The 20,311-nt window shown below is 32.7% G+C and overlaps 2 protein-coding genes across 3 annotated transcripts; both read right to left on the reverse strand.

Moving 5' to 3' along the window:
- Positions 1-3,913: 3,913 nt before the first annotated feature.
- LOC145100259 (15.4 kDa class V heat shock protein-like) lies at positions 3,914-5,163 on the reverse strand. Of its 2 annotated transcripts, XM_079037601.1 has the most exons (3): positions 5,076-5,163; positions 4,566-4,752; positions 3,914-4,463 (listed from the first exon to the last, which is right to left on the reverse strand). In XM_079037601.1, exons 1-3 carry the CDS (start codon positions 5,076-5,078, stop codon positions 4,189-4,191), a joined length of 465 nt encoding a protein of 154 aa, XP_078893727.1. In that variant the 5' UTR covers positions 5,079-5,163; the 3' UTR covers positions 3,914-4,188. The 2 variants fall into 2 exon arrangements, with proteins under 2 accessions (XP_078893727.1, XP_078893726.1); XM_079037600.1 differs by lacking the exon at positions 5,076-5,163 and having other exon boundaries at positions 4,566-4,826.
- Positions 5,164-8,911: 3,748 nt separating this feature from the next.
- Positions 8,912-11,634, reverse strand: LOC145100260 (uncharacterized). Its single transcript, XM_079037602.1, has 3 exons — positions 11,488-11,634; positions 10,084-11,082; positions 8,912-9,237 (listed from the first exon to the last, which is right to left on the reverse strand). The coding sequence occupies exons 2-3, from the start codon at positions 11,015-11,017 to the stop codon at positions 9,164-9,166; spliced, it is 1,008 nt and encodes a 335-aa protein (XP_078893728.1). The 5' UTR covers positions 11,018-11,082; positions 11,488-11,634; the 3' UTR covers positions 8,912-9,163.
- Positions 11,635-20,311: the final 8,677 nt, after the last annotated feature.

Raw genomic sequence — 20,311 nt, forward strand, 5'->3', positions numbered from 1 at the left:
ATGTTGGGCTTCTTTGGATTTAGCCCATGATGGGTTTCGGGCTTAATTTGGAAGATTGGGCCATATATTAGGCTTTGGGTTACCATTTAGGATTTAGGCCTTTTGAGTAGTTGAGTTGGGCTTTGGCTTTGGGCCAAGTTAAATAAAGGGTAAAATGGTATTTTTCTCTAGTTATGGGTTAAGTAGTTTGGATCCTTGGTATGTTTCAAAATCCCAATTATTAATTGGACGTTATTCTTATAACGATAGCGCAGGGATTTTCTGGACCAACAGGTAGAGATTCGTTTGAGTGATTCAGCAGCTACAGGTGAGTTTCCTCACTATGTTTAGCAGGTCAAAGGAACCAATGCCGACCCATGGTTTGTTATGATTAGTATGCTAGTTGTTTGCGTGACTCCTACATATGTTATGTGTTTTATGTGTACTAGGTAGGGCCCGATGCCAGGCGGGGCCTGATGATTTTAATGTATGCTATTTATCTTTGTTATTTGCATTTATCTTTGTGATCTTTGCATGCGTTTATGTGTTTGCATGTTTACTAGGCAGGGCCTGATGACTAACATATCTATTTATCGAGCGGGGCCCGATGTTGGGCGGGGCCTATTATATATTTGAAACTATTCAAAGTCATGTTTAATCTTAGATTATGCTCTTCTATTTGTGACTGGGATACCGAGGATCACAAACAATAAGTGAATAACCATGTAAATGTGCTTGGTAACCTCATTTTAATTTATCATCCCAATTGATGTGTTGGTAAACCACATACGCTCCATCAACAACGATAATATAAGGGATACCCATTACAACTTTTTATTATTGCCTATTAGTGTGATGGTTAACCACACACGCTCCACTAACGACTTATAAAGTGTAATATGCAATTTCATGGGTTAGCATACAAATTCACATTTTCCTGAAGTAACTAAATTTGGGATTTAAAGGAAAAAGGTTCTAGTACTTTTTAATAACATTATATTTTTAATGAGGATTAATTGTCCTATCAAATCCGTTCGGCTAATGACCATTCATTAATCAAGAAAGCGGTGGGTGAGAGTGGACACTCATTCAACTACCATTTTATAAGCAGTTTCCTTATACCCCCTTATAGACTATCTTCGTGAATGCGGCGTACTAGCGATTTGACTTAGTCTTATACATATAATAATAATTAAACTTTTAATTTTACATATATTATAAAGTGTATTTTAAACTTTTCAAAAATATTAGGTTTTATATTTTAAAATTTGAAATTAATATTCAATTAATTAAATTTAAAATAAATTAATAATGATTTAATTATTACAATTAAATAAATTAAGGATTATCTAATTAAATTAATCAAATAATTTAATTTTAATCCTTATCCACTAATTTTCAAAATTTAGGGTAATTTTATAATTATCCCTTTTAATAAAATTAAACTAACAATTATCAAAATATGGAAACCCTATAAGCGTACCATTTTCGAAATTACTTGGGGAGGAAGGCTAGGGTTTCAAAACCCTAGCCCTAAATTTCAAAATCCAAGGGGGTGGAGGCTAGGGTTCTTAAACCCTAACCCTTATCGAAATTATGGCCTCTTTTCAATAAACCCCAATTGATATATTCTTCTATTATAGCTATTCAACAGAAAATAAACCAAAAACTCTGATACCATTGATAGAATTTAGGTAAACAAACAAAAATAAAACCCTTAAGTTTTCATGCAACCTAAATAAGATCTATGTTTTCTCTATTGACCCTATAACTAAGAACATAAAAAAAAAAAAAAAAAAAACCTCAAAACCCTAGGCTATTTTTGAAATTATGATTAGAGGGTTTTAGAATTACATACATTTGAGTTGTTATAGGAAACAACTAGAAATTCCATTTGAAGATCTCTTGGAAGCTAACACCACAAGTGTTATATATATATATATATATATATATATATATATATATATATATATATATACTTTTTGGTTTAAAAGTACACATACACACATACACACACACACACACACATATATATATATATAAGTACTATTTCAACTTATATAAATACTTTTAGTATGTTCTCATCATGACAATGAGTCCTTATAACCGAGTTGTCGACTAGTTGTTGCCCCTCCTGACGCTTCATCGGACGTCATGATGTTTAGAAAGTTATCACTCGTGACTTGTCTATTGAGGTTGTAGCTAACCGTAGGTGGGGGTGTCAACTTGTATAGATCTATACATAACTTTCTTGCTTACTTAAGATTTAACGATTATAGGTCATGGGTCTTTGTTAAGCATTACACTTAGGTGATGAAATGTCTCATTTAAACCGTTGAGTGAACATATCTAAAAGTTTGTGTGCCCTAACTTTAAGTATCAAAGTCACCAGGCAAAAGTTTGACAAAATATAACTATTGTATAAGGTTTATAACCAAATTTTGACAGCATAACTACTGTACTGTTTATAACTAGATTTTGACAGTATAGCATAACCACTGTAAGATTTATAACTAAATTTTGATAACACAACCTTTGTATATGCTTATAACCAGATTTTGACCAATGCATAACTACAATATCAGTTATGTAATTAGAGCTTCAACAATTGTAAATATCAATTTTAAATAGACACAAGTTTGTAAAACAAATAAATAATGATTTAAATTTATATAAACAATAATTAATCATTTACTTTTATATAAAAATGAATAACTATTATAGGTAACTATTCTCCCTTGAAAGCATTAAAAGGTTTGAAAGTGGGTGCTTTAACGTTTGGGTTTTTGTCAAATTTGCAAGATCTCTTCAAGAAATAAACCAGGAAGCGTTCTATTTATGAGAGGTTGAAAAGTAGCTTCAGAAGGGTCAAATTCATGGAGGAATTGTTCATATATGCTTAAGATTTAAGGATAAAACTCATATTCTTCTATATAATCCATACAACCTCATATAATCTACTATTGTATTGATTGATTTGTCATCAGTTAATGGTTTCTTATATGAACATAACAGTTGGTTTTTCTTAACCTAATTTTAGATAAATTGTAATAAGGTGTTCAATACATAATTTGAATATATTATAATACTTGTAACATAAATTTGTATGGTAAATGAATTATATGAACGATTTTGAGTTCAAAATGATGTTAACGTCATTGTGTTGTGGCAAATAATTCGTTATAGAGGTCTTTAATCATTAGTTTTATGGAGTTTAAGGTCATTTATTCTTATTCGTAATTTCAACAAAGAAATTTTTAGTATTTTAATTAAAGGGTAAAAGAGTTGAAATAAACAAAATTTAGGGCTTTTCAAAAACCGAGCCAAATAATTGGACTTTTCTGGAGGTAACCGAGTACAATATAGTTTACAAATAAAAAAAAAGGTTAATTTGAATTTTTTTATCCGGTAACCAGGAGTTTTTGTTAACAATTTTTTTGGACTTTTACGTAAATTAACCCAAAATATTTTAGATTTTTCTGAAGATTTCCCAAATAAAAAAAACAAAAATAAAAGGTACTAAAACTATTAATAAAACGAAATAAAAAAAAGTATAAAACCTGAAAAACCAAGTATATGTTGCTCTATTTTTTTTTTAATTTAACAAAAAATGAAAAGAAAAACTTATTTAAATTGCGTTCCATTCACGTTCGTCGCACATGATTGTTTCTGAGTCCGTATTACGTTCCACATACGTGTGTCATATGCAAACATGTTATGTCTAAGTAATTGAATTTGCCGTTTGTTTCATTAATGAAATGGATGATAAAGAAATGTACTTGGAGTTGCTACCATTTTTTGAGTTTGTTGTGATATGCCCACCCTAATGATTATTTTGTGAATTAATGGCACTCAAGGGCTATATCCGAATTAAAAACTCTAAGGCTTGATTAAAAAAAATATACATAACCATAACAACCATTTTTGTTGGGGTATGAGCAAATTTATAGTATAAAATAATTATGTAAACATAGATTTAAATCTTGAATTGTCTTATGTTTTATTCTTTAAAATTTGTTCCTATATATGTATCAACTTATCCGACCCATCAAAAACCCTTGAGCATAGAAACATGATTTTTGTATAATCATCAACAAAATCTTGAAAACCTGACCTATTTGCAAGAACACCACCTAAAACTCCTGAATCCAAAAACGATGCTCAATACAGTTCACATCCAATACATTTCCACACATATGAATTCAGGATTTACGCAGCCCTCGCAAGAACTTCCACCTGTTCATGGAGATCACCAGGTTCAATATAAAATTCTCTCCGAACAAATGATCTCGGAACAGTAATCGTCAACACCCCATTCTCATAGCCAGCAGAAATCCCATTCACGTCGATTGTTTCCGGGAGCCTGAATTTCTTCAAGAAACTCCGACGTCCGGCCATTATCATCATATCATCTGCTGACTCCGTTCGAATGATGAGGTACTTTGAGTCCTCGATTTCCACACGTATATCTTCTTTTCTTACACCTAAAACAGATCAACATCGATCAGGTATATAATAAATCAACCAGAAAACCCGGTTCTCGTTTTGTTAAAGCATGAAGATGAATGAAAAGATGGACACCATACCAGGGATATCGGCGGAGTAGATGTGGGATTCCGGGGTTTCGTCCCAACGATCCCATCGAACGTAGTTTTCAGGGATGAATGGGTAGGGGAAGAGGAGAGGGGAGGTGAAGAAAGATTGCAAAGAAGGTTGAAATGTTGAGAATTGCATTTCCTTCTTCTGTGATTTGAAGGAAAATATGGACAGAATCTGAAACCAAATCAGAATCAAAATCAGCATCAAGGAATACAAGGGGGGGAGATTTGATCGGTTTGAGTAATTATAGACCAAAGTTGAATGTTGGTTGAAAATTGATTGGATCCTAACTGTTGTAAAAGGAAATAAAACAACCCCATCCACTCAAAAATTGGTTTGTAAAATAGAATTTTACTTCAATTTTGACACAAATATAACCCCAAACCTTGTTTGGAATTGTCATTGTGTCTACCAAAAAGGATCCATTTCTTTTCTTTTAAATTAAAATGGTTGATATTATATAGTAAATTACTAGTAAAATAAAACATGGTTCTCACCATTGATGACCAATTGAATGTGTTGAATGGCCTTGAACTCTAATTTTTCGGTTGATTCTATCCATAATCCTTTCAACTTTTATACATGTACAACTTCTATAAATGTACAAGGATAATGTTGATATGGTTCTTTTATTGGGAAAGCTATCAAAAATTAATCCTTGAAGAATAGGTAAAATTATTAAGAGAAATTAATAAGTAAATAAAGTCAATAAAACACGGGTCAAATAGTGCAAGTTAAGTTAATTTCCAACAGGAATGTGAGATTTCCATTTAAAAATTAATTCATCTACATAAAATAAAATATTATTAGAGTTGTGGTACAAATCGGTAAAATATACGTTTTATGTGGATAAATAAATTCTTTAAATGGATGTATCCATTCTCATTCCAAACCTATTTATACATGATTCATACATGACAGGTTCTATTGGACTTAGATTGGTATAACTAAATTATTTGAATCCATAAACAATGGGTTAAGTGCTCATTTATTGGGCCTATTAATAAAAAACGATCTTTCACTACTTTACTTAAAGGGAAAATTTTTAATTTGGACGAGCTATTAATAATTTGGGTATTACTCCAGTTAGACCAATTAGCTAAATATATATAGGTCTTAGATACCAAATTGACTAAGTAGATGGATAATCTTTTATAGATTAATAACAGAACTATAACATCTATTACTAAACTCATAGAATCATATATTTTCATCGACAAAATGGACCAAGGGAGTGATTCTCCATTGAAGAAAACATGAATTCTACACCCAAACATTTAAATGAAAAAAATAACTACTTGAAGGGCTCGAACTTGTGATTTTGATGTTAAAATCGATGTGGTTCACTAATTCCTCTTCAAACTTGAGCTGCACTTCAAACTTCAATATGTCCCTTTTATCCAAACTTGAAGTTCGTTCCAATGAAGAAAAGAAAAGGAATCGGGGGTTTAAAATCTAATATTTCATTATTTGACAAAACTAGTCCCATAATCCTAAATTTTGCAAACTAAACAGATCGGGCCATACTAGGGATATAAGAAAATGCTTAAAATAAGTTGAATGAATCTTTGTTTGCAACTTTGGTGGGCTGACAAGCATATGTGAAGAATAGCACAAAGAATCGAAGAAAAGATGTTGATGACCGGATTGACCATATTTCAATGTTTTAATTGTATCTCAAACTTTGATGCTTTGGTTGATATGATTCAAAATGTTTCGAAAACTAGACAAATGTACAACTTTGGTGTTTTGTGTTTCTGCTCATTCCGTCATTTTCATCATCATAATTAGCTCAAATTTATGTTATGTTTGAGTCATGTTTGGAGCGTCCTAACATGTCAGGCGTGTTTGGCTGCATTTTTCGAATGTTCCAAGACAATAGATTTCAACCAAAAATACTTAGGCATGTTTGGTGTCGATTTGACACCTCTCCCCTGCGATTTTGCTACATTCTGGAGATTTCCAAACACTTTAAAAATCTTCTCCAAACACGTTTCTGATAACCGTTTTTTGATTTTGAGACTACAAATCATCAAGTTCATCATCATTCAACCTTTGAAGAGCATTCAACCCATTGGAGCATCGTCTTCACCGAAGTTTTAAAATTTAGGTTCTTCTTCCCGAAGGTTCATCCGTTTTGAGTTTTTCTGGTTATTAGACATTACTAGTTGCTATGATTTTTTCGTTTGTTAATGAATTATATTGTTTTTATTAAAGTTGTGTGCTTTTTAATTGATATGGAAGTCTAAACTATTTAGGATAAATTTTGGGGATGTTACAAGATGTTAAGATGAATGTGGTTTGATTATTACTTATGTTTTAATCAATTTTAGTTATTTGGTTGTTTTGTAAGTAATCATCCATTAGCAATAATCGGAATTATGTTTTATTTTTGTGTTTGGCATTGCAATTAAGATAATGTGTCATCAATTAACTAATCATTTTGAGTTCGAATAGTTTGGGAACTAAGATGATCAGTTGAATCTCCAATTACTTTCCAAACTTGTAGTCTTAAATGCTTATTATATAACATCTAATCAAAAGACACAATATTGTTAAACTATTTGCTTTGTTCCTAATCTAAGTAAAGTTGGAATTTAAAGGAAGATAAACATATGAGTCCGAACTATTCGGTCCGAAGTACCTCGCTTTCTCATTGATGATATTTCGTTTAGCAATTCTTACAACATAAATGTTTCTAGCTTTTACTTAATTTTTAGTTTAAATCAATCACGTGAAAATTGCAACTAGTAGTTTTTTCTTGAACTATTATAACTTTAAATTTGACCACAAACGGTTTACGGATTCGACTAGACTTAAAATATCTACTTAGATGTACTTGGTTTATATATTTTTTGATAGAAAGTATTTTCCCCGCTTTTCCATTATCATTAGAATATACAATAGACTAATAATAATACATGGATATACATATAAGACGTCCGCTAACATCCCCCCGCAGTTTGATCGGGAGGAGAATTCAGTACGTTCAAACTGATCTTGAGGTCATTGAAGAGCTGGGTCGGAAGACCTTTGGTGAAGATATTGGCATATTGAGCAGAGAACGGAATGTGGTAGACGCGAACAAGGCCTCAAGCAACGAGATCACGCACAAAATGAATATCTATCTCAATGTGTATTGTGCGTTGGTGTTGCACTGGGTTCGCTGTCATATAAACTGAGCTGATGTTGTCACAATAAACAATAGTAGCTTTGTCAGGCGGACATCGAAGCTCACGAAGTAAGTTGCGAACCCAGCATGTCTCTGCAACGGCATTAACAACGCCACGATATTCTGCCTCGGCACTGGAACGAGAAATAACGCTCTGTCGTTTAGAAGACCACGAGATGAGATTATCACCCAGGAACACACAACATATGCACATAACATACAATGGGCTACTATGGACTAATAATAATACATGGATATACATATAATACGTCTGCTAACATTTTTGATCGTATAAACAACAATTGATCATACCCCAAACTGGTATTTTTCTAATATATTAATTCTTTATTTTATAATTTGACCCGAAATACCAGATATTCTCACAAATAAGGTATACCACTAGTCACTAAGATTGAGTCCAATTTACAAACCCCAACTTCATTCCTTCAAAAGTCAACTACTTCTAACTTTAAAACTCTGAAATTAAAATTCTAACCTTTTCAATAAACATTTTAAAATTAATTATAACTATTTACTTTAATCAAAACTGTGTTTATATAAAAAAAAATCTTAAAGTCAAATTTTCTAACCCCAAAATGCATGTGTTACGATACATGTTCATTATGAAAGGGTATCATCTATATAGCAAGCACCAAATTGTATAACTTTGAATCTTGCCCGTGTATGTATAGTGATAGAGAGTGTGTGCTTCGTCTTTATAATAGCTTACATGGATTATCAATCATGCATACTATGGTCAGAATAGCAACTCAATATACGGTTATAATATCTCTCTATGCTTGTGTTTAAGTTTATCAATTAGTTCCATGGGTTATATATCCGGGTTGTAGTGTTTTTGGTTTCGTTTGTATACTCTTTCTGACGTGTTTATGATGTTAGTGCACCCTACAAAACCCAACATTTGTATCAATAAGAAATTCTAATGTTTCACGATTAGAAAACTGTTTCTTCGTTAACATGACACCCCTCTTTCTGCTTCTTATTTTGAACATTCGTTTTGGCTATAGTATGATGGACATCACACTTTCGGTATCTGTTGCTATATATATCAGTATATATTCCGATTTCTAACTATCACAACATAAACCAACATTAAAATGAACAAAAGCTGAAATTGTGTTTTATACTAAAATTCTCATTTACTAACACAAAAGAAAACACATATTTTCTCATCGTTTATTCATATAATAGGAACATTACGAAGAACACAAAAGCTCATGACAACCACCTTCTACTCTTTTTTCTTTTTCATATTTTCCTTGTGTAAATGATCTTCTCATAATTCCTGTGCAGAGTGTACCCACATAATAATGAAATGTGGAACTTAAAAAACATAGAATCTTAAAATAAATGTTGATGCATAAGGTGCATTTTACATGTAGTTGTTTTTTCCTAATTTGATTGGAAGAGATCCGTTGCTACTGATTGATTTGGATCTTGATTAACATCAATCTTGCTCACTTCACCTGTAAAAAATAGCAAAAAAATATCATTATCTCACCTTAAGAAACAACATGCTTGATATTTTGTCTCAAACTAACAATCAACTTTGTAAAACGGCAAAAAGAACATTATCCTTTTCATGACCAAACAATTTTAAACACATTATAAAGATATAAACCCAAAGTAAATTTTCAATTTTTGTCCACAATATCACTAATTTTTACATGGTGAAGTTAGGTCGTGTTTGTTAAACAACAATCCTCTCTAGACTAGGTCATTCATGAAAGATTCTCTCTTGCCTTGTTTCAACTTTTTGGATGAGTAAAAAGGGAAAATGACTTACAAGCCCCAACTAAGTTTTCAAACTGTTCAAAAAACCTCAATAATGTTTTGTCTATTCAAAAAAATCCAACGAACTTAACTTTTGTCTAGAAAAACCCAACGAAGTTTCCAAACCATTCAAAAAATCCCAATCATTTTGTATCTGTTCAAAATGTTAATTTCATCGGGTTTTTTTGAACAGACAAAACATGATTGAGGTTTTTTGAACGATTAAAAACTTTGTTGGTCTTACAAATCATTTTCCCAATATGATAACTTCCATAGAATCGAATAAAAATGTAACATGGTTAAGCTTTTTTAGACAAATGTTAAGTTTGTTGAGTTTTTTTGAACAAACAAAACATGATTTGAGTTTTTTGAACGATTTGGAAACTTCGTTAGGCTCGTAAGTAATTTTCCCTGAGAAAAAACTTACTTTTTTGTCTTATTGACATTGGTACCTGTAAATCCTAGGTAACAAATAGGATCATACTAACGGTTTGTTTGCTACAAAAAGCCAAGTAAGATGATTCAAAAGTCTCCCATACCTTGGTTTTCAATACCTTGGTTTTCACTTTCTTGTTGGAGCATAACTTTTTCAAAAGTCGGGGGCTCTTCCATTCCGGTTTCTACATGAGTTATAGGCTCTGGATTTTCTCCTTCTTGATTTTGTCTATCTACTTCATCGATTACAGATTCATTATTGATATCTTGTACAAGAGGTGCACCAACATGAAGACTAGGATGTTTCACGACGTCGTTTGTAGGAAGAGTACTCTGATCAGTCATTAGATCCGAATCAGATACCAAATGATCATTTTTTAACCCATGCCCACAATCATCCTTCTTTGTGGGTTCTTGCACCATTTTAGAGACCTCAAAAACTTGCATAAGCTCATCTTGCTCCACCATCCTCAAATTCTCAAGTGGGAGAGCAGAGTTACTACTTCCTCCAGTCATCATGGGGGTAGTTTGGTAATTTTGCATTGTTACGGGGATTGTTAGTTGTGGTGGCTGTTTTGTACATGCGACTTGAGGAGTGCATAATTGAGTCGGGTTTGAGTTGGGTATTTGATAGTTTTCTCTCCTACACATCTTGAGGTATGGAGTTACGTCGTTGGCTGGTGTGATTGGACAAAAATGCCCTTGTTGAAACACAAGACCCCGGAGGAGAGTGTTGTTAGGTCCTACACGAACAGAAATAAGATATCCGGCATCAAAGATACCATCGATCACACCTGTAACCACCTGCCCTACCATGTTATGGTTGTCACCGGTGGGCGTCATTTTTAGGGTTGGTGGTGGTTGCATGGTTGTCATGGTGGGAATTGGTGGTGGTTGTGACGGAGACATGGTGGTTTGGGTTTGTCTCTTATCGTTACGTGGCATGCTTTCATCTTTACGTGGACGACCACGCTTGCGCTTTACTGGGAGTTCTGATGCACTCGAAGAAGGTGTTTTTGACATGTTTTGTTGATTCATTCTGCAAATCTCTTGATGTAATTATATGATATATACTGAAAATGATTCCTTCTATCGAACGTTTCCTGCAAAATAACCACAATTCGAATTCTAAATTATCATTACCACAATTCAACGCATGATTCACGTCGAAGTATGTTATCCCAATTTGTAGATCATGGGTGTGGATTACCTTTCCTCTTAATATTGAATTATCAAGAAACTTTCTTCCTCAAGAAATAAATCGATCATGATTTAAATTTTTTCAATCCTTAATCAATGCTTTAATTCATAATTTCCTCGTAAAATTAAAATCCAAAAGAAGGCTTTTACGTAAACCAATCTGACAATTAATTAACCTTGCATTCGTAATCAATTAATTAAAACAATCCCATATGAAAATTGAATCTTTTTGTAATTCTTTAAAATATCAAATGAAATTTTAACAATAGGATTACCTATAAGCACATGCATAGATTTGAAGAACTTACTTGAGAAAGTTTCTGATGAGGCGAATGAATGCAAAGGAATCAGATGGTGAAATGATTGTTTTTTTTAGTTTTTCTTTTTCTATGGAATTGTTTTTCATTAGGAAAATATAGATCAGAGTGGTATTTTAGTAAAAATATGAACGTGATCCATTTGTTTCGTTTTAATTCAGATATAGACATGTTTATGAGATAAATTTGTAGATGAGAAATTAATGGGTTGAACAAACGAACTCTGAATTTAGGGCGGAAAACAAGGAAAAGAGAATTGAAGTTTCTTAATAAAACGATAATGTATGTGGAATGGTATTGACCCAGTGAGGAATATCGATTAGGTTTCTTTGATCGAATAAGGAAGTTGAGGAATGGTCATCGATTGCGCAAATAACGAAATGTTCACGTTACCATAGGCAGACTAATATTCACTGTATATGTTATAAACTTCGATTATAAATTATAATTAGAGGTTAGAAATAACCATAAAATACGCACTCATAACAGTAGATAGTAGATATCTACTAATAATTCATTTATCCAAAAATAACCAATGAGCCCATGAACAAATGGTTGGGAAATAGAGATTATTAATTTTCCTATAAGGTTAATATTTTCTCGTGCACAAAGTTTATTCTTCGCAAAACTGCTCTTACGTCTGATCAGTTACTGATCAATTACATAAATAGATCATGAATGAGCTCACTAGGTATTCGAATGATGCACGAAATTTTGTATATACGGTAGACATTTGAGGATGAGCCAGAAAAATCACTGCAATACAACATATATTGTCAAAACATTCATAAACGATTTTCGTTGAAGAAAACAATACAGACAACATATGAAGGTGATGAATTGATGATCTAGCATGTATCATGTATTATATCTAAGTAAGTTGATAAATTATCTTAGTTGTTACATACTTTAAATCAGTAATAATCTTAATCGTTTTGTCTTGTTTTAATGTAGATGTTAGAGGAGGCAAACAATTAATAAGACCTCATCTTGTGGCTAATCCATGGTTATTTTTAATTAGTGAGAATAGTGTTAGATGTGTGTGTGTATATATATATATATATATATATATATATATATATATATATATATATATATATATATATATATATATATATATATATATATATATATATAGTCAAGATCAAATAATAAGGAAAATTTTGGTAGGAAGGTAATAAATTTTTTATATACATATTTTGTTAGGAAAAAAATAAAATGAATCATTAGATGATTCATATGAAAAAAATCAGGAAAAAACACTTTCGTGATTCACTTTTTGGTAAATTAAGAAAAAAATTCACTTTTATGACAATTTTAGTGAATATCAACAAAATCATCGTAAAAATGAATCATCGAAATGTTTTTTCGGGATTTTTTATGAATCATGTTATTATTGATTCATCTAATGATTCATTTGTTTTGTTCGCCAAAAAAATAAGCCGAAAAAAATTTTCTTACCAGATATATATATATATATATATATATATATATATATATATATATATATATTGTTTTAGGGTGTGGCTCATGTATAGTTAGCCCTATGTATTAGCCCTTTAATATTTTGTATTGTATATATTTTGGTGGAATGCATTATTGGAATTCATGGGAAAATCATTTGATAACATGGTATCACGCCAATAGAAAACCTAGCCGTTTCTCTCTAGTCTCGATCTCTCTACCTGTCGACATATTCCCTCTGTCGACATTTCATCTTATTCACCATTCTATTTCTTTTCTTCCTTACTATGTCTACTTCTCTTGATAAACAATACGGTATCACCAACATCAAGTCTTATGTCCCACTTATTCTTGATCTTGATAGATTAAACTACGATGCATGGACAGAGTTTTTCAAAAACCATTGTATGCCGTACAAAGTTTATGAACATCTCGATGGCTCTTCTTACGAACCTACAGACACTGATTGGTGCACAACCGACTCTATAGTGAAACAGTGGTTGTTCGGTACTCTAACACAACCACTCATTCAATCTATCTTGATTCCCGATGCTACTGTTGCTCGAATTTGGAAGGCAATTGAAGATCTTTTTCATGACAACAAAGAAGCTAATACAATTGAACTTGAAAACCAACTCAAAAACATAGTTATCAGTGACTCCACAATTATGTGATACTACACCCACATTAAGACTATATCCGATATACTGGCCAATATTGGATCAAAGGTACCCGAAAGAACTCTTGTCACTTATGCACTCAACGAAATTTTCTCAAAGTTCGATCATATCGTCACTACCATCCACCACAAAAACCCGTTTTATGTTATGAAATATGTAATAGTAGCAGTAGGGGTGGAATAGTTCCCGAGGGTCGGTTGTTAGGACCGACGGGTAGGTCAGCACTCCAGAATAGCTTGACACGGGTAGGACGGCACCCCAAAATCGCCGCAAGGGTAGGTCGGCACCCCAGAATGGCCGTACGGGTAGGTCGGCACCCCAGAATAGTCGTACCGGGTAGGTCGGGCACCCTAGAATTGCCCGACAGTATGTATGCTATGTGATTGTATGGTATGTGGTACGATGGGGGAACTCACTAAGCTTCGGGCTTACAGTTTATAGTTATGGTTTCAGGTACCTCTTCAGCGAAGGGGAAGGAGCTGGCGCGGTAGCGACACATCACACACACATGTTGGTTTTCGGCACTAGAGTTTCTTGGGATAGTACTCTGACATTATTCTTACTTTTGTGTATGGTATCAGACATGAGTTGTGGTTTTTATGAAAATTTATGTTTAGATGGTGTTTTCTTATAATAATTTTACTAGTCGATTAATTAAAAATGAAATTTTTGGACTTGAAATTTGGATCGTTACATAACATCTCAGAGTGGTTATTACAAATTGCTTATTAGAGATAATTATATTATGTAAGCGGAGTCTAGACTGTTCTTGGGTTACTAGATGTACTTGCTTACTTACGAGGTGAGTCTTCTCACTATACTTACCTGAGCGGTAATACTGTGTGACCGGAGGGTCTTATTAAGTTATCAACCGGAGGGTCCTATGTGCTTATACTGAGTTATGTGGTATTATGCATTTTGTCTTTGTGATATATGCTATATTATTATGTGCTTTACTGAGTTAGGACCGAAGGGTCCAAAACGAGTTGTGAGACTGGAGGGTCCACCCCGACTTGTGAGACCGGAGGGTCTTCACTGAGACACATGACCGGAGGGTACACACCGAGCCATGAGACAGGAGGGTCCTCACCGAGACGCATGACCGGAGGCTCCATGTTGAGCTATAGCCATGAGAGGCTTATTATTTGTGTATGTGGTATTTTGGGGGACTCACTAAGCTTCGTGCTTATCGTGTTGTGTGTTATGTGTTTCAGGTACTTCTCAGGATCGCGGGAAGGCGTCGACTTGATTGTACACACCTGTTCGAGATTATGTTTGAGGATTCTGGGATATTATCAGTTGTTTTGTTGATTTGTGTTTTTGACAATTGATAAAATGTGATATTGAGTTTTATGTGATTTAAAAATGAAATTTTTTTTGAAAATTTACAGTGTTACAAAAACTCCCTTTCCTCTTCCACTTAAGAAATCTCAGATTGATCTTACTGTGAAGACCCCAGACCCTCGGAAGAGGAATACCGCAGAAGCCACAAATTTGAACCTAGGGAACCTTGGAGCCGAGGAGACACATCAAAAGTTGCTTTCCTTTTCCCAAGCCGTAAGTATTTGTTTGATTTTAGTCTTTGTTTCTTTCTTGCTTTTATTGATGCCGCATTTGTTTTAGGTTTCCGCTCATGTCTCCCAGTCTGTAGCCGATCTAAGGATCCGAGCTGAGGGGGCTGAGCGAACCCTAAAGGAACGGGAGAAGGAGTGGAAAGTGACCAATGAAGATCTTCTCAGGAGAGTAGAGCTGCTAAGCAAGGAGAAAGTTGAGAAAGGGGAAGAGCATGCTGCGGAGATGGAGGAGGTAATTGTCAAGCCAAAGTCCAGTGCTGCTATGGCCGCCTGGGAAACCAAGGTTAAACTAGTTGAGGATGTGGCCAATGCAGGATCTTGGGACTTGGCATGATGGCATGAAGCTCTAGCCAAATTAACTGGTAAGCTTGTAAATATCAGTCAGGATCCTGCAGGACAGCCACCAAAGGTGGACGAGGTGGAGAAGACCACATGCGATGATAACCAGTCAACGGTTTAGGCTTGCAAAAATTTGGTTTACGTAGTTTTTGGTTTTACGGGATATAAGACAATATTATTGTTTTCCTCTTTTTTTTGTTTAGGGTTGGTGGACAACCCCTTAATACTATAGGTGTTTAATATTTCTTTGCATGCTTGATTGAATAGCGTGGTTGTAGCAATAGGACTTTCAAGGATCCTTATAATCAGGATCTTAAGGAGTTCAGCCAAATAACCTGAAAACAATTAGTAATCCATTTAGGATCCAAAAATAGTTGAGATCCATTTAGAAAGATAACTTTTGCGAAATAAAGATAGATAGAACCTGATTATCCTCCGGCTTTGTGACCTTTAGGACTCACTTTAGGAGAAGCGTACAGTCACAATTTTTTTTGTTCTATAGAATCCCAAAGTTTGTACATGGAAGGATCATTGTTCATCAAGGAGGATTCTTGAGTGTTTTGCAACATGACAGTGCCACAAGTCGTGTATATTTTCTAGGGAACTTCCCAACTTCAAGCAACATGTTAGTTTTATAATCCTTGGAAAATCTCAATAGAGAATCTCAGGGGCTTACACGTTGGTACAACTAGATACATTAATATTATCTTAAAGATCATTAATAGCTAAGGTCCAACGTCTTCACTAAAAAGGTTTCAAATTATAATTTCCATCATTTAATATGGAATCAACCACTTCAAGGGTGAAGTGATGATACATTACGAGCTAATAACATCAAAACATACATAAAACTTAGGTTAAACCATAAAATATGAATCTATCTCTCATAAAATAGGGTTTGGAATCCCAAAACTTATTCAAATAGTGAATCAAGTTATTATAATCAATGTTTAATGTTAGATTCATAAACTATGTTTGAATCAACACTCAATAACTACTAAAACTATATTTATAAATTAAGGAGATGAAGGGATGGAGTAAGCTTTTGCCTTCTAGAACCTCCAATGGAAGAATTAGGCAAAAAAAAAAAACCTCCGAAATCTCCTTTGATTTCACTTCAATCCGTCAACATCACCATACATCCCTCCCTCTTTTCTTCCTCTAGGATATGTTTAAATTAAATGAGGGGGGAGGGGGTTGAATAAGACGACAACTAGTTCTAATATATTTGGTACATTGACAAATATGAAAGAGTATACGACCATTTGAATCGGACTGGACCGAAAAAAAAAACAGAAACGAATATTCATATTAGTGAGCCGGTTTTCGGGTTTGGACCAGAATGTATCGAAAATACGAAATTCAACCCAGACCGAACCAAAAAACATTTTTACCTTAATTTTGTTTATAGATATCAGCATAACTTTTAAATATATAGATAATTATATTGAATTATTCATTAATGTTATGAAACGTTTATTGAATTATTAATTTATTTTAAAGAAAAGAATGTATCATCCCTTTGAAATTGGATGCTAGATCTCACCAGAAATGGATAAATAAGATAATAAAGAAAGTCTACCAAACACTCTTAGTTTAATTATTGTAACATTGCTTATTAATTACCTCGTAGCTATTTTTTTTTATTTTTTTATTTTCTTAATCCCTAAAAGGCTAGAACGACAATTAAAAAAAAAACCTTGTTCGTTCAATAGCTTCCCCAGTTATTCTTTCTTTCCTTTTTTTTTCGGTTTCTAGTCTCCAAATATCCATCGTATTACCCTGTTACAAAAAAAAAAAAAAAAAAAAAAAAAAAAAAAAAAAAAAACCCTATTTTGGTACAATGACATTTTGCTTATTATTATTTTGGTACAATAATATTTTAATAAATTTGGTTTGTTACTTATTACCTTTGTATTCATCTTGTTTTATGTACTTTTTAGTCGAATTGTGCAAACAAAAAAGATATGAATGATGAATGTTGCGTAGTAAGGTTATAATTTTAAATAGTATGCTAGATACTAGAGAGTAACATGACAAACAAAACCCAAAAGTGTAAACAACAAATATACGAAATACAATTTGCCAAGGGGTTTCCCCTTTTATCCAAAAAAATATATATACGAAATACACTTTGGTACCCGTAACAGTGTTAACAACACTGTTAAAGTCTAATTCGGTTCATAACCCGAAACCCGGGTTAGTATCCAGAACCGGTTCGGACTGAGCCCGAACCCGATACACCAAAAAACGGTCAGGTTTTCAGGTAAGGTGATTCATGATTTTCGGTCTTTAAGCCGGTTTGTCCGGATTTGACCCGTTGCTCATCCTATTATAATGATAAGTAACACATCTCTAAAGCTTATTTCCTCACGTCGACCTCTAACTTGACTAATATCTTAATTTAATCTCCAAAACTATGACTAAAGTTCCCTGATATAATTACTCTTATAATTTAGTCCACCGACGAGGTGAAGAATAGTTTTGGCAAGTTTGGCCAATTTGTCATTTCTAGTCCCCTTTTCTATTTTTTTGTTTAAGCTCAAAACTATCAACCCCAACTCAAATATTTCACCAAATAATATCTTATTATCTCATATTCTTTATTATTTAATTATAATTTCATTATATTTTCAAAAAAATATTTTAGCAAGAGTAAACTAAAATAATTTAGGCCCAAATTAAGGACGTTCTAATTACAACCCAACAATGTTGTGTGCCTCCTATAGACACTAAAGAAGTTGTGTGATAAACTCTAGCACCCGATGGATAAGCTATCAATTTCCTTTCGCTTTCATGTAGTAGAATAGGGTCCAATTGCATAAATCCATATGAGAATTAAGGTGTTTTGTTGCCCCCACAAGTACTTTGATTTATAGTGGTTTCCGTGCAATCCTTTTCCTCATACAGATTAGCCAAATTCTATTATACTTCAGTTTGAAAACCATTAAGATCATTTTTAACCCAATGACTCTTCTCATTCCCATGATGTTCATATTGGTATGTATCTTGAATTACACATGTGTAAATTCCTTAGTTTTCACTTTTTATTTCACTTTCCATATAATCTTCATCATCATCAACAAAAACATGAAATCATGGCTTCCATTATCTCCGATCGAAATTCTATCATCTTCATGATTTAATGTGGACATCCACCCAAAGACCTCCTTACATCGGACCAAGTATTTTTTTACCATCTAAATTTACCAAAATAGTGTCAAAACTTATTGCCAAAATACTATATTTGATGTAAACATGTGAACTATAAAAGTTGTATTTTTCCTCTTCGTCAAAGAAAACTATTGACCACACTTGCTAACAACTTTCTTTAAGGAAGGGAATTCCTCAACATCTAGCCAAACCAACCCGTGACTTTGGCACAAAGTCACGAGACCACTGAATAATATCAAAAAACCAAGATTTCACTCCTTCCCACCACATGTTGTACCATCCTACAATGTCACTAGTTGGAAAAAAAAAAAAAAAAAAAAAAAAAAAAAAAAAAAAAAAAAAAAAAAAAAACCCTTAAATCAAAAGCCTCTGAAAGCTGATCAAATAAAATTTGTTTCATCGTTTCTACGAGCCGAGAGGAAGGGGGAATCTTCGATCGGTTTCCGTGTGATCTCCCAACAACTTTATTTGTAGATTAATTTTAGGGGGTGTTTGGATAAATTAGTTTATAGCTTATTAGCTTATTTGTGGTGAGAATAAGCAATAAACAATAAGCAAATGAGAAATGTTTATTAAAATCAGCTTATTTAGATTATTCCTACCACAATAAGCTGATTTTTAAGGATTTTTATCCAAATATTTAAACTTAGTTTATTGTGGTGGAAATAAACAATAAGTAATCAGTATCTTTTTTTTTTCTCTATCCAAACACCCGCTTAGAATACCAAAGAACGACATGTTACATTTACCTGATTTTTGACTTTTAGGATAATTTTGTATTGTAAGTTTTATTGTTAAATAGGTTCTATAAAATGACAAAATAGCACATTGCTTGTCTAAAATTTTAAAAGTGGCACAGGATATCTACTATTACCATATTTTGTGTGCATGGGCCATTACTTAAATGTATTCTCTACAAGTTTAGTTATATCATCCTTTTATAGACTAAAGTGTGTGTCAATATATTAATAGAAACTAAACGTATAATTGTGAGAGTATTATATAACATAACAACTCAAATGAGTTTGATCATCGTCCATGATCAATGAGAATTGATACATGTTTTAATAAGAGTAAATAGTGAAATAATATTAGGTGGAAAGTTGTAAGAATAAATATCATTGTTTTTGTTAAACAATTAGTTGTGAGACCAATATATTATACGGGTCGGATAAAAGAAAAAATTAGATATGAAAGTTTAAAACAAAATTTATTTAAATTTGAAATTTTAGATTTAAAATTTAAAACTTAAAGTTGAATTTGAAAGAAAACTTATTAAATACAATATATAAGTAGTAATGTTGTACTTTCTTGACTAATTTCAATTGAGACAATTAATAACTAAGGTGTAAATGTCATGTGTTAATTAAAAAAACATAAAAAATAAGAAAATGACAAATAGAAAAATATTTATTCAAAAATATTAGAAAATATATCTAAATAAACAAAAGAATGACATATGTTAAAACGAATTGATTTATTAGAATTTGGAAAGAGGGAACAAGATAAATGCATTGTGGCATAAATGATAAATTGTCACACAGTGCAATTTATTTTAGTTATGTATGACAACAAAAGAATTTT

The sequence above is a fragment of the Lactuca serriola genome, chromosome 4 (genome assembly GCF_051521515.1).
Source record: "Lactuca serriola cultivar US96UC23 chromosome 4, Lser_US96UC23_V15, whole genome shotgun sequence".
Taxonomy (NCBI): domain Eukaryota; kingdom Viridiplantae; phylum Streptophyta; class Magnoliopsida; order Asterales; family Asteraceae; genus Lactuca; species Lactuca serriola.